Below are 13,935 nucleotides of genomic sequence, written 5' to 3'. Positions count from 1 at the left end.
ATTTGCCCTGGGTGACTAGGTGATGCCACTGTTCTTTATCTTTATCTTTATCTTCACTATTCTCTTCCCATGCAACCTCTACCCGCAGTATTTTGTGAACTGTTTTAAATGTTGGGTGTGAGTGTGTTTTAAAAACTAGAAATTCTGCCCACAAAAAGAATACTTGCGACTCTACCTCCTTCTTGCCTTGCAGCAATGGCTTGATGTCTTTTAACCCTCTTGTTCAGAATAATTTTTGGGGGCATTGATTGGAGATGATGCACTCCACCTTGTATAATAGAGGTATTTGAAAATTGTGTTATTTTACTCAGAAGTAAGCCCCTTGTGTTTGGCAAGATTTAGGCTATAATCCTATTTTACTCACAAGAAACAAACACCATCACTACTGAGCATTTCCACTCTGTGTGCACTAGGTTGCTTGTATGATGTTCACATTGCCAGCGCTGTGGTGGGTCTCATTTGTCTTGTAGTCTGTGAGGAGATTAATACAAACCAGACGCTTTTGCTGCATCAAACATGTTTCAGATCAAGTCTAGCAATTTTTATTGCTGTCAGTGTTGTCTTCTGTTGTTCCTTCAGGATGTTCTAGTTTCCTGTTTCACTCCTCCTTCCGCAGTTGTCTGATTTAAACGTAGATATTAATTGTTTTACTCCAGAGAGATATTTTTAAACTTAATTTAACTTTTAGTGTTACTATACAATATAGCTACATTTCTGTATCTCTGCCTCAAGGTACAATTAATCAGTCAAGTCACCTCCCTGTAATTATTGATGAGTGAGTCTTGCTTGTTGCTCTTTCTAGCCTAAGAGCAATGCTGAACCTCTTTGCCCTTTAAGAAGAGGAAACGCATGGAGCCACAGTGGCTGTGGTAGTACAGTCAATTCCTGGGTATTGTGGTGGTCTGATGCATGGAGTCCGACTTCGTGTGCCTTTAGAAAAGATTGTGTTAGTGCTTTCTTCTTTTGTGGAAATGGGTCCTGGTTATATGTCTGCCTTTCTCAGTTTGATGCAGTGGGTATGGTAGGTTGCATTAATGTCCGAGTAAATTTTTCTGACCAGAGAAATTCTACCTCTAGCTTCTGGGACAGTCTAGAGCCGTCGTGGCTAGTTGCTATTACTATGAATTTGTAGAATCATCTAAGCTAGCAGCTGTTACCACATCTTGTGGCAGCAAATTTCATAAATTAATTTTTTTTACCAAGTACTTCCTTTGGTCTGTCCTGTGTTTCCTGGCAAATGTAGGAAAGGAGTGCTTGAGAGAAGGTGCAGTTCATAGGGTTACGTGGGTGAACTTTTTTGTTTGCCAGGTCAAATTAAGTACAAGTGTATATTACTGCAGTTTTTAAACTCTCTGGGAGTTTGCAAACTGCAGTAAGTCCTTGCAGGGGAGGGGAGGGAGGCAGCGGGGATGGGGGGAAGGCAGTGACACAATCCCCAGGATCATGTCTGTTACAGTATGCAGCCGACACCACAGCTCCAGAGACTCAAGGTCAGACAAGTACTCCCGGGAAATAAGGAGACACACGGCAGTTCCACCACCAGATGTTCCTTTACTTGCAGTATGTACAATATTTACAGTTCAAAGGCAGCTTTAGCAAGCAAACAGCACAGATAGCTCTCTTTCTCGACACTGATCACGATCCACACCGACGTAGCTTCCTGCAGACACTCCACATAACATCTCCCACACAGCAGCTTGCACTGGCTGCAGTATATACTGGCACTGGCCAATCAGTGGCAAGCTACAGTCTGGTGATCCTGTGACTCACCATCTGGTGACACATCGGGTGACCAGGAATTGCATCAGCCACTCACATGATGCTACACTGTATGCAGGCCAAGACATCAGGGCCTTGCTCTATCCAGCCTGTAATTTCTCTACAGGCCTGGGGTATATAGCATAACTAGGATGTACTCACCGGTCCCTGCAGCAGCCTTCCTGGGGTGCGGAGAGCGGTCTGCAGGGCTCCACAGGCTTCTAAAAGTGAAAGTGGAGCAATCACACTCTACATCCAGTTTTGTGGAGGTGAAGTGCAGTCGCTTCACTTTCACTTTTGGAAGGCTGGGGAGCCCTGCAAGACGCTCGCACAGGGCTCCCTGCACCCTGGGAAGGCTACTGCAGGGACTAATAAGTACATCCCAGTCCCTGCAGCCTCCCTGAGTGACGCAATCCTGGGGATCACGTCGCTGCCTTCCCCCCTGCCCCCGCCCCTTGGGGCAGAGACCAGGGCCCTCAGGCTGGTGCAACATGACACCCCAGTTTGAATACCACTGGTATATTGGTTTATTTTTTCGTTTGAATCTGCTATCTTTCCACTGTTGTTAGGTTTCTAACAACTTAATTATGATTACTTTAAAGGCGAGTTTTGAGTGGATTACTGTTTCTGTAATAGAAGCAGCTGTGTTTTCAGCTAAAATAATGGGACCTGACAGTTTTTTGTAGACATAAGATTACCTGGAGGGTAGTGAATTGTCTTGTATTATATCCTGTTATGATCCACTAGTGTAGGGGTGCCCAGACTTGGCCTGGGATCCATTTGGGGACCCCCCATCCAGCCTGCAAGGAGCCCCTAGTCTTCAGTGAGCCTCTGACCCTCCAGAGACTTGCTGGAGCCTGTGCTGGCCCAACATGACTACTCTCAGCGCGAGGGCTGACTGTTTGACCTCTCATGCGAGATGTGAGCCTCTACTCTTTCTGTGTCATGTGTGAAGCAGCAGCGGTAGCAAAGAAAAGACCAGCCTTTGAAATGTTCTTCTTTCACTTGGAAACTAGCCCACTCGGATCTTTTTGTGACAAAGTTTAATTGTGTATTGATTGGCAGTTATGATACTTGCCAGTTATTATAACCAGGCTTCTTTTCAAAAATGGAACTTAAAGCAGCAGAATCCTGACCAGCTAATTTTATGTAACATTCGCTTCTTAAGTAGTTTAGGGGAGATGGTTTAATGACAGCCTTATGATCTTTCATTCCAAGTTGCATCAATCCCTTCTAGTTGCCCTTTGAATCAAAGGATTGACTGGAAAAGTACTTTGTATATAGTTGACAGATGACCTGGGATAGTATCATGATGTTTGTAAGAGCAATGGCTCCAAGATTTTTCTCTTCAGTACTATGTAGCATATGACTGACATCCGCAATAAATTGAGGTCCTAGAAAGGAAAGAAGTTTGTGTATATTGTGGTTTGTGCTGAGTTGCATTTGATATTACAATCGACTGTACGTAATCTGGGTTTGGAAACATTTGGCATCAGTGTAGAATTAGTGATTGCACTGCTCAAGTTGTGTTGCTTTAAAGTGGGGGTACATGAGCACCAGGAGAGAGAAGAAAGATATTATATAGTATCAGTACTGGAAAGGTAAGCATTTTGATGCGTAAACAAGGTTTCAACAGAAAATGCTGCAAATGCTACTTTTGTTCTTTGCTAACTGCCCCCCCCCCATGAAGAAATCCCAGCCTTCCAAATTACTGGTTGGAAGCTAGGCTAAATCTAATATTTGTAATCCATTATTTTGTTCTTTGTGCTTTCCTCATTCCCAGTGCTATTAGTTCTGCCTTCTATAGAAAACTAGACTAAAATTAAACTTTTGTTGGCAGATCAGGGTTTGGTATCCTTGTCTCTTGAAAACTGCAGATTGAGAGGTGATGTGCAAAGTGAACATTTAGGTGGGGGCCCAATGCTTGATCCTTCTGCTGCACTCTTTCCCCATGTGCTCTTTTTTACTGATCATGGTCTTCTGTACACCTTTGTTGCCTTGTGGGGAAAAGTGAATGATGAGAATGAGGTTGCCAGCAGGGAAAGGGTTAAGCACCCTGTTACTGTCCATTGTTCATCTACTGAAAAATAATCTGTTGAAAATCATCATGTGCAGCTGTTCAGAGTTCCCAGATCTTAGTCTTCTGCTGGAAGGTCTAGCTGCTGGAATAAATTGTGCCTCGGGTTGTTCAAAATGCTGTGGTTCCTGCTTTGTCTTTTCTTTCTTTCTTTTTTTTTTTAATGCACTGTCTCTTAGAAGTAGATGTTTGAGGTTTTTTTCCAAGATCTCTTCATTCTCTGTGGGCTTTTCGTTCCTTGTTCTCATCGTCTTTTAGGAGTAGTGACTCGCAGTAACTGCCAGTCCATCTTGAAAAATGTTCTGTTGCTTTTTCCCCCTATACTTGGTGTGACCATTCTTCGTGTACAAATTATTATTCAATGCACGCTGGCACCAGCCATTCTTCTCTTGGACAAAATGGTTACACTTATGAATTGTTAACACTCAGAACAGAAACCTTTTAGCTTATTTTTGACTCTTATTAAGGTGTGTTTCTCAGAATTAAACTAAAAACAAAAGGAATATTTTTTTGAGTTCCCAAGCCTAACTTCAGTTGGTGTATAGATATAAAGCACTGTTTTCTTGTGAAATAATTTTAGATAGCATGAATATTATGCGTAACCTTGCCTAAGAACTCAAGAATTTTCAGGCTAGGTCAGGTGAGTGATCTTTCTGGTTCAGGGGTGTCCAAACTTTTTGGCTGGGCGGCCATATTATCTCTCTGACACTTTGTTGTAGGAAGGGAAAAAAAGAATTAATTTGCATTTGAAATTAGAATAAATTTACATAAGTGACTATATTAGAGATGGAACTTATATGAATGAATGAAGGTTTTGCAATACCTCAAGCCTTGCACAAAGCAAGGCCGGCCTTTCCTTCACTGCCACTGCTGCTTCACAGATGTGAAACAGCAAACAGTGAAGGGAGCCTCAGCTTCCAGCTCATGCAAGAGGTCGAACAGTTGCCTTCATGCTGAGAACAGTTCTTTTGGGCCAGCGCGGGTTCCAGCAAGTATACAGAGGGCCAGAGGCTTATTGGAGACCGGGGGCTCTCTGCGGGCCAGATTGGGGATCCCCAAGGGCTGTACATGGCCCCCGGGCCGGGGTTTGGACACCCCTGGTTTAGTTCGGCATTCATATGTTCATGCCATTGGCAATGCAGATACCCTAAGACAGATCACAGGCAGGATATGATGGTGATAGCCATATCTTATCAGACGCACTAATTTGGTAATCTAGAAATGCAGTACTTCAGAGATGCAATGCAACGTCCTTGCAGGATACCACTTAAAAATCTGTTGATATCAGAGATTTCTCAAGAGCCTGTGTCACTGGGTTCCACAGGCAAATTGAACATTCAGTGAAGTCATAAACCTGCAGCTTTTAATTGTGGTGGATGAAGGAAAAAGCCAAAATGGTTCCCTGCTTGGTCTTCACCATGCAGCACATGATATCTGTAAACCTACATGAGGCTTCTGTAAATTCAAAACTCCGAACTTTATTCATAGCAAAGATACTTAGTTTCTCATATTTTTGTTGCTATTTAATCAGATTTTTTTTTAGTCATGTTGGTATATTTGCTTTTTTTTTTTTTTGCATTAGTCTGCTTTCTTCCTTTGAGATGGGATGACCAGTCATGCACACATTGTGAACTTTCTTATACTAAAGTACCTCTTTTGATCCCAGTCAAGGAGTGGAAGGGTGAAGAAGAAACCTTAAGATAGCAGTATGGCATTTTTGTAGCATGTGAAGTGGGAGGGGTAGCCAACAGTAAAAAAAGCTAACTGTCATTTTTGTTACTGAACTGAAACATATGAAGGGCAGCTAGTATAATAAGAGGAAAGTAGAGAAAGGTATATATTCTAGTAGTGAAATGCAAAGAGAATTGCAGATGATGAATCTGAGGAGCAGAAAAGTGAGAGAGGAATTGGATAAATGTAGAATTGAAGATGACTGTATAGTTAGTAGTGAAAGTGAGAATTGGAAATTGAGAAAATTCCTTCAGAAAGAAAGGTCAGAATGACATTTGGAGAAAAGATTGACTGGAACAGGAAGGGTAATTACATATATCTAATACTGAAAGTATTTTTCAATATTTTCCACGTATGTCTTGAGTTAATGATTAAAAACAAATTATCTGTGTGTAGTTTATATATTTTTGAATTACAAATACCCATTCACATGTACAATATCTTTTCTTTGCTGCTTCTCAGTGGTAATTGTTCTGATTAGTAGTTTAAGTGCTGCTTTCTGGGCCTTTCTTGCAGATTGGGCAATTTGCCTTTAAAGGCATGAAAAGATTAAATCGCATCCAGTCCATAGTTTTTGAAACCGCCTACAACACCAATGAGAACATGCTAATCTGTGCACCTACCGGGGCTGGAAAAACCAACATTGCCATGTTAACAGTCTTGCACGAAATTCGTCAGCATGTACAGCAAGGAGTTATCAAAAAGGATGAGTTTAAGGTAGGAATTTAATGAACCACGCGACAGCTTTATAACTTGCAAGATAAAACCCATTATAGAGTTAGACACATTTATATGGATTCAAGAAGTTTTCAAGGACGTTGTGCTTTCCCCAAGTCATATCGAGAGAGAGCCTGTTGATTTACTTCATCGCTGGTACGTAATGCCTTTTTCTATTCTGAAAATCTTATTACCCATGTGAAAACCTTTGAAAATATATTTAGCTTTGTTGCAGAACCAATTTTCAAAATGATAAGCCTATATAAACAAAATCTATTGTCTTTTAAACAGCTGCACACTTATCCAGCTCAGATAACTACTTTCCATATACCATTATTAAGATTTTCTTTTTTTCCGGTTGTAAGTTCTTAGGATCATATTTCACAATAAATTGTGATTTGTATCAGCTACTATGAAACCAAGAATGTTGTACACTTTGCTCATTTATCAAACTGGTGTCCTTTTTGCTGCAGATTGTTTATGTTGCTCCTATGAAGGCATTGGCAGCTGAAATGACAAATTACTTCAGCAAGCGGCTGGAGCCACTAGGCATCACCGTGAAAGAGTTGACAGGCGATATGCAGTTGTCAAAAAGTGAAATTCTACGAACACAGGTACAGTCGTAACTATGTGTATGAACAGGATGGTGTATACTTGCAAATAAACCTAGTAAAAGTGTTCTTTCTTGATATTTTGAAGCACTGGCTTGCAACATGCTTGCTAGGTCTCCTTGAGTCTATCCTCCTTTGGATCCTTTTTTATCTGTCCAGTTTCCCTCTATTGCTCTCAAATGGGGAAATTCTTTTTTTTCCCCTTCTCTCAGCTGGAAGTCCCTAAGGGTTCTGTTCACTATCTGCTGTTCTTGCTATGGACATTGACCGTTGCATCCCATGATTTTCAGTACCACCTATTCGCTGATGTCACCCACCTTAAAACATGCTCACCACCTCAAAACTTTCTCACCCCACATCCCTGAGTGCCTCTCTGATATTTCCACTTGGAAATATTACCAGGCACGCACTAAGATGCATGTAGCATGCGCATATATGGGAAACGGACTACCTGTATAGGGACTGAATGCAGTGGGTCATGGTACAACTCAGTGGACTGTTGTGAAAGGAGAAGGGAGACAAGAATAAAGGTGCAACAATGCATATATTCTATCTATTGTACTATCATTGGGGAGGGAAATAAAACACATAATGTAATGCAATATTTACATACACTCACTTCTACAACTTGGTCCTAAACATCAGTGGTTTCTAGGCAGGAGGAAAGAAAGGTAGGAGAAGGGCAGACATTGTGGGACAAGATGGAGATGGGAAAAGGTAGGGAAAGCAGAAAGGTTACCCAGGGGGAAGGGACTAAAGAAACGGGGCCGTGCACTAGTGGAGGAGGACAGGCAAGGGCAGAAGGAAGAGGAAACAGAGAGAAAAATAGGAATGTACCTAAAGTTCTTGCTGAAGCAGGAATCCTGAAGCTAGTTGGCAAGGGCATAGCAGTCTCCAGGGTCACAGGTGGAGGCGAAAAGCACAAATGAGCTTGAGGGAGGGAGGAAAGGCAAAGGAGGTGATTCTTTTCCAAGGGATGTTTTTTTGGAAGGCAGCTCAGTAGGTACTTAAACTGTGGCCTGCAGTAGCACTTGGAGAAAGGGTGTGGGAAAGAAGGGGGAAAGGCTAGGAAGAGGTGGTCCAATGAATATCCTGGGTACTGGCTGGAACAGCTGTTTTTGGGTATTGGGTGGAATATGGATGCTTGATACAGCTCCAGTGGGTAACTGAGTAATCCAAAAGCAGCAAGAGAAACAGCACAGCATGAAAGTGGATAACTCCTGAAGGAATATAAGGGGTCTATGACTCAATTTTTCCCTCTAGTGCAGTGGTTCTCACACTTTTAGTACCATGACCCACTTTTTAGAATGAGAATCTTTCAGGAAGACCCATCGGAAGTGATATCATGACCAGAAGTGACATCATCAGGCAGGAAAATTTTTAACAATCCTAGCCTGCAATCCTACCCACACTTACACAGAAGTAAGTCCCATTTACTATCATTGCAAAAATTCATATACAAAGTAGCCTGTTAAAAGTACAGGTCTGTCACATTTCCCCAAATGCCATCACACACCATGAGAGCATCAAGTCTAATAGATTAAAAATAGAGTATTGACATGAATGGGGACCCACCTGAAATTGGCTTGTGACCGACCTGGTAGGTCCTGACCCACAGTTTGAGAAAGTCTGCTCTAGTGAATACAGTCGGACCATGGTGTCCATAGGGGATCCATTCCTGGATCCCCTGCAGATACGAAAACCTACAGATAAATCTGGTCCGTAAGACCTTCAGATGCAACCGGAAATGTTCTCCAGTCATGTCTGGAGATGTTTTTGAGACCTGTGGAAGCCTCTGAGAATCTCAGAAAGGCCTCTGGAGGTGCTGGAAAGGCAATTTTGGTTTTTGTAAAAACTGGAAGTGCCTTTCCAGCACCTCCAGAAGCCTTTCTGAGGTGCACAGTCTGAAAAATATACCTTTGAGGTTGGGAAAACTGAACATTCCTCTTGTTGTTCCTACTCTTCGCATCAAGCCACCAAATTTGTATGCCATATATCTGAGTTCTGCTTATCATGGGAAATGGTGCAAACCAAAGGCACATTGATTTCAGTCTTCAGTAGATGAGTAGGGGGAAGGGGTAGAAGTGGGTGGAGAGCCAATCTTCAATAGGTGGAAAAGCAGGGGAGGGAGAAAGATTTCATCTTTCTGGAAGAGTAGTGAACTAAAACTAAAGCACTTTTAAGGTTGAAAAAAATTATATGCAGAGAGTTTTATTTATAGAGAGTTTTATTTATAGAAACCTTCTTTTACCATATGTAAAATAGAAGACTTGGTTCCTGAGTCAAAAGAGCACTCAGGCAGCATTCTGTACCCACACATTTTTGTTTCCCCTCTTAGAAATTGTCCTTACATAATCCCCAGACTGCTCCATAAGAACCTAACACTGTAAACAAGAGTTTGGGGAGATGACTTGGGAATTGTTTAAATATAAGGTGCATGTGTATTTCTTTGTTTTTGGAGAGCTGTTGTGCAATTGTGTGTGTGTGTGTGTGTGTGTGTGTGTGTGTGTGTGTGTGTGTGCGCGCGCGCGTGTGTGTGTGTGTGTGTGCGCGCGTGTGGTTTTTTTCCCCTTTTGCAAAGCTTAAAATACTACTTTCGTGGTTTGTTTCTTTTTCAGGCTGTTAATATACTGTGGGATTAGTCAAAATGCACTGCACATTTTAAGACATTTATAAAATGGGATACAATGATCTGACTTTAAAACAAAACAAAACCCTCTAAACTAAAAAGAAGTTCTTAGTTCTTTCTGGTAGGCTGCAATGTATATGGCTTATCTTTGAAGCTTCCCAAAGGAAAATAAAAGGCAGATGCCAGCATGTGTTTGTGTTAGAATCACTGTGCCCAAAAGTATAATAACTGTTGTGATGCTGACCTATGTTGGCTTGGCTTCTAATTATATAAGCAGATGGTTCATCTGCGTGTACTAGCTTTTCATAGGTAGCTGTAAGCTTTACAGGATTACCAAAAAGCCTTACTGAACCTCAGGCATCGTATCTGTCATAGGGTAAGGCATTGAGTTAAATAATTTGGTGCTTATTTCACTTTATCTATAATACTTGGAAGTTTCCATTTGCATTGAAAACTTCCTTTGGACATATACACAGATTTTTCAAATTTAATGTAGGTGTTCTGTGATCTGTAATAAGCAGAAATATACTTTAGGTGAAGCAGTGGCATTTTAATTGAAACAGCAAAAACCTTATTGTATCTTACATACTGAGTGTAAAATATAGGAGAGTTACTATGCCTGGCAGTCTCGTGTCATTGAGAATTTTTGTTGTAGACCTGTCTTTATATGTCTGCCAAGCCAGACAAGCGGTCTAACCCTGCAAGTATTCAATAAGCCTCCCAAATTGGCAAAAACAGAGTCATCTGTCAAGGCTATGGTAAGACTGGTAGACTTTGGCCCAAATCCTAACCAACTTTCCAGCACTGGCATTATTATTATTATTATTATTATTATTATTATTATTATTATTATTATTATTATTATTATTATTATTAAACTTTATTTATATGCCGCCCTTCTCCCCAAAGGGACCCAGGGCGGCTCACAACATATTAAAAACAGATTAAAAACATAATTTAACCACAAATAAAAACATATTAAAAACACATTAACATATACCCATAAAAACCATAGTCAGATAAAAAGTCAGATAAAAAGAGCAAAACGTAGCAAATCAGAGGAAACAGGCCTGTAAAAATACTAAAAAAGATACAGAAAAGATGTTTAAAAAGGCCATGCACTCAGAAGTCTTCTTTAAACAAAAATGTCTTCAGGCCTCGCCGAAAAGTCTCAAGAGAGGGAGCCATTCTCAAGTCAAGGGGAAGGGAGTTCCATAATGTTGGTGCCACTACTGAGAAGGCCCTATTTCTTGCCGCCGCCCCACGTACCTCCTTAGGTGGCAGCACTTGTAAAAAGGCCTTCTCTGATGACCTAAGAGGACGAGCCGGATTGTATGGAAGTAGGCGATCTCTGAGATAGCCTGGCCCAGAGCAGTATAGGGCTTTAAAGGTCAAAACCAGCACCTTGAATTGGGCCCGGAAACGAATGGGCAGCCAATGCAGCCCCCGGAGAAGTGGGCCAATGTGGTGCCATAGTGGTGCCAATGGGACGTATGCTGCATCCTGCTGTTGGGTGGCACTAACGGAGGCCTCCACAAAATAAGGGAGTGCTTGTTCCCTTACCTCGGAGCTGCATTGCCCTTATGTTGGTGCTGGAAAGTGGGTTAGGTTTGCACCCTTTATTTGATAATCCTATGCTTGATGTGTATGTGATGGGCAATTACAAACATGTTGGGGGGAAAAGGTGTTTTGAGCAGAGCAATTTTAGCCTTTAGAACAGCAGAAAGAAGTTGAAAGAGTGGAGCATGTGTTGAATGAATGATTTCTGGGTATAATTGAAATGTGCTGAAGAGCAGATGGTCAAAAAACAAACTGTCAGAAGGCAGAGATACCTGTGCATGAAATTAGCTTAGTGAAGTTCATTTCCAGAGGTTTTCTGTAATGATCTGGGGAACTGCAGAGTTATTGTTTTAACAAAATTTGTAGTAATCTCACTTGTGAGACTTGATGTTGACATCGCTTATTATGTTATAGTATTGAAATTTGGAGTCAGGAAACTTAACTCCCTAATGTTCTAATAGCACAACTCCTATATTTGAGTGGTTAATATTTTGCAGAAATGCAACTTGCTCTTTAAGTGGCTACTTCTCTAGTTACTGGTGCTCATTTTGAATAAAAGCAATAGCCTGGAAGCCTGAGTAGTGTTTCGCCTGCAAGAGTTCATTGATTGTATTTGTGATGACACTGTAGAAATAAAGAAGTGAAGTAGACATAAGAACACTGGTGCTGAATACGATGAGTTGTGCTGAGGGTGGCAAATGACTTCAGGACCTTTTATCTTGTGTAGATGGACGTCCTAATGGATTTTGTCAGCTGTGATGCACTTAAGAATCTAGAGCAGTGGTGCTCAAGCTGGTGGGTTGTGACCCACCAGCTCATGTAAAGATTCCTTGGTTCCTTTAAAGGACAGGGAAGGGGGCGAGAGCAGTTAAGCAATCCGCAGGATTGTGTCGCTTACAGGTGTAAAGGGGGTGCTTATACTCACAGAGGGCTGCTGCAAGCTGCAGGAGGTGCAGGGTGTCCCGCACAGCCCTCTGCAGGGTTTCATGAGGCTTAGAATGTTCAAATGTAGCGACCACAAAGCATTTCCTGTTTGTGAACACAACTAGGAAGTGCTGTGTTTGAACATTCTAAGCCTCAGGGAGCCCTGTGGAGGGCTGGAAGGGGCTTCCTGCACCTCCTGCAGCTTGCAGCAGCCCTCTATGAGCATATGCACCCTCCCTTGCACCCCTGTTAGTGATGTGATCAGGCGGATTGCTTCACCACCCCTTCTGAAAATGTGGGAAACTGCAAGGGTAGGGAGAAGTCCCCATACTGCCTCATGTGCCATCCATAAATGGAGTTCCATTTATAGAAGCTGCTTGTGCCCAGTTTGGGGAAATTGCATCCCGCACCATTCAGAAGGTTTTTTTTTTTTAAGGAGGCTGCATTGTTTTTAAGGAGGCTGCTGTCGGAAGAAGAGGGGCAATGAAGTCTGCTTTCTGCAAACTTCCTTCCACACTTGATTAAGTTAAAATTGAATTACTCCAGACATGGTTGCCCAGCAACTGATGTACTCACCGAGCGATTCCTTTGCTTGCTCTTGCTGCAGGCCCACTGTAACGTTTTTATACTAGATGAGGCAGTTAGTACACATCGCTGTGTCGTTTAGCACAGAACTATCTAAGCACACATGGAGGCGTCTTATCCCTTTTCAACTTGCTACCTGGCTACTGTCGTCTTAAGGAAAAGGTTGAATAAATCACAAGAGCTACTTGTGTGTCACCTTCCTGGCTAGGTGGTGTGCTAAACAGAGAGGAACAAGGTAGGCTCTACAGGCACTTTTTTCCAGCATGTTTTTGCTTGGATGCTGGGGAGAAGAATGCAGTAACCTACCTGCCCTCAAGGTGCCCCAGGACAAAGGTCTGCAATTCTGTCCCCCTCTGCACCACATCGCCCCCCCCCCCATGCTTACCAATGAAATGGAGAGTCACACAACTCCAGGACTGACCTGGGAAGCATTTTGAAACTTCCCTGTGGTCTTAAACAGTACTTCCGGGAAACCTAAAGTACTGTTTCCAATTGTGTCAGGAGCCTCAGTAAGGCTTCCTCCACAGTCCTGGATTTGGCCCTTTGGCCCAGTGTTAGGTCCACTGCTAGAAGAATGACACCTATGCATTCAACCCCCCTAAGCTTAGTGCAGTGCTGTGGCAATTGCAGGCAGAGCGGTACTGCCACAGCAAAGACAGTTTGCCCCTCAGGAGCGCAGTTTGTTACCTTTTTTTAAAAAAGGAAAAAAATTGCAAATCCTTTTTCAGACAGTTTTGGCTTTTGGAAATAAAGTCTTTTGGACATGAATAGGAGCAGCTGGAAACCAGGTGGTAGTGCTATCATGATTTGTCTGAAGACGATTCAGATTACGGCAAACACTAACCCCAATGTTAGCAAGAAAAGTACCACATTAAAAAGTATTATGTTTTGAAAAGGAAAAAGCAATTTCAGCAATACTTGTATTTTTTTTCCCCTCGTAACTAGATGAAGAGAAATTTAATGTTCACTGCTGTGCACACCCACAGAGCTTCAGGATATATTTGCTAGAAGAGGGCTCGCTTTCGATCGACATTTGGGCACGAATATGTAACAACATTAAAAGACATCAAGAGTCTATTAGTAATAAAGAGTGGGGCTTTTTCCCTTTCTTTGCCGAGAAATCTCTTCCAGCATTTCTCAGTGGCATAGCTATGCTGAAAGTAATTTCTTTTATTCACAAGGCACAAAGGTATGCCCTATTTAAAGCTAAATTCTCTTCCCCCCTTAAATGAATTTCAAATGGAAGTATGAAAACTGTCTGTCTTTCTTCAAATGTAGAACAATGTGCCCAAAGGTTGATAGTGGTGTTCAGGGTTGACAATACTTATAAAAATGTATAGCTC

General features: G+C 42.0%; 1 protein-coding gene across 1 annotated transcript in view; it reads left to right on the top strand.

Annotated features, from left to right (window-relative positions):
• The window catches only part of ASCC3 (activating signal cointegrator 1 complex subunit 3), a 271,099-nt gene that overhangs the window by 63,040 nt on the left and 194,124 nt on the right, over nucleotides 1-13,935 (top strand). The window contains exons 9-10 of the mRNA XM_066612963.1: nucleotides 6,083-6,283; nucleotides 6,757-6,897. Coding sequence (XP_066469060.1) covers nucleotides 6,083-6,283; nucleotides 6,757-6,897 — 342 coding nt within the window. The remainder of the gene's footprint in view (nucleotides 1-6,082; nucleotides 6,284-6,756; nucleotides 6,898-13,935) is intronic.

Source organism: Tiliqua scincoides, chromosome 1 (assembly GCF_035046505.1).
Source record: "Tiliqua scincoides isolate rTilSci1 chromosome 1, rTilSci1.hap2, whole genome shotgun sequence".
Classification (NCBI taxonomy): Eukaryota; Metazoa; Chordata; class Lepidosauria; order Squamata; family Scincidae; genus Tiliqua; species Tiliqua scincoides.
This window is presented reverse-complemented; position numbering and strand designations above follow the sequence as displayed.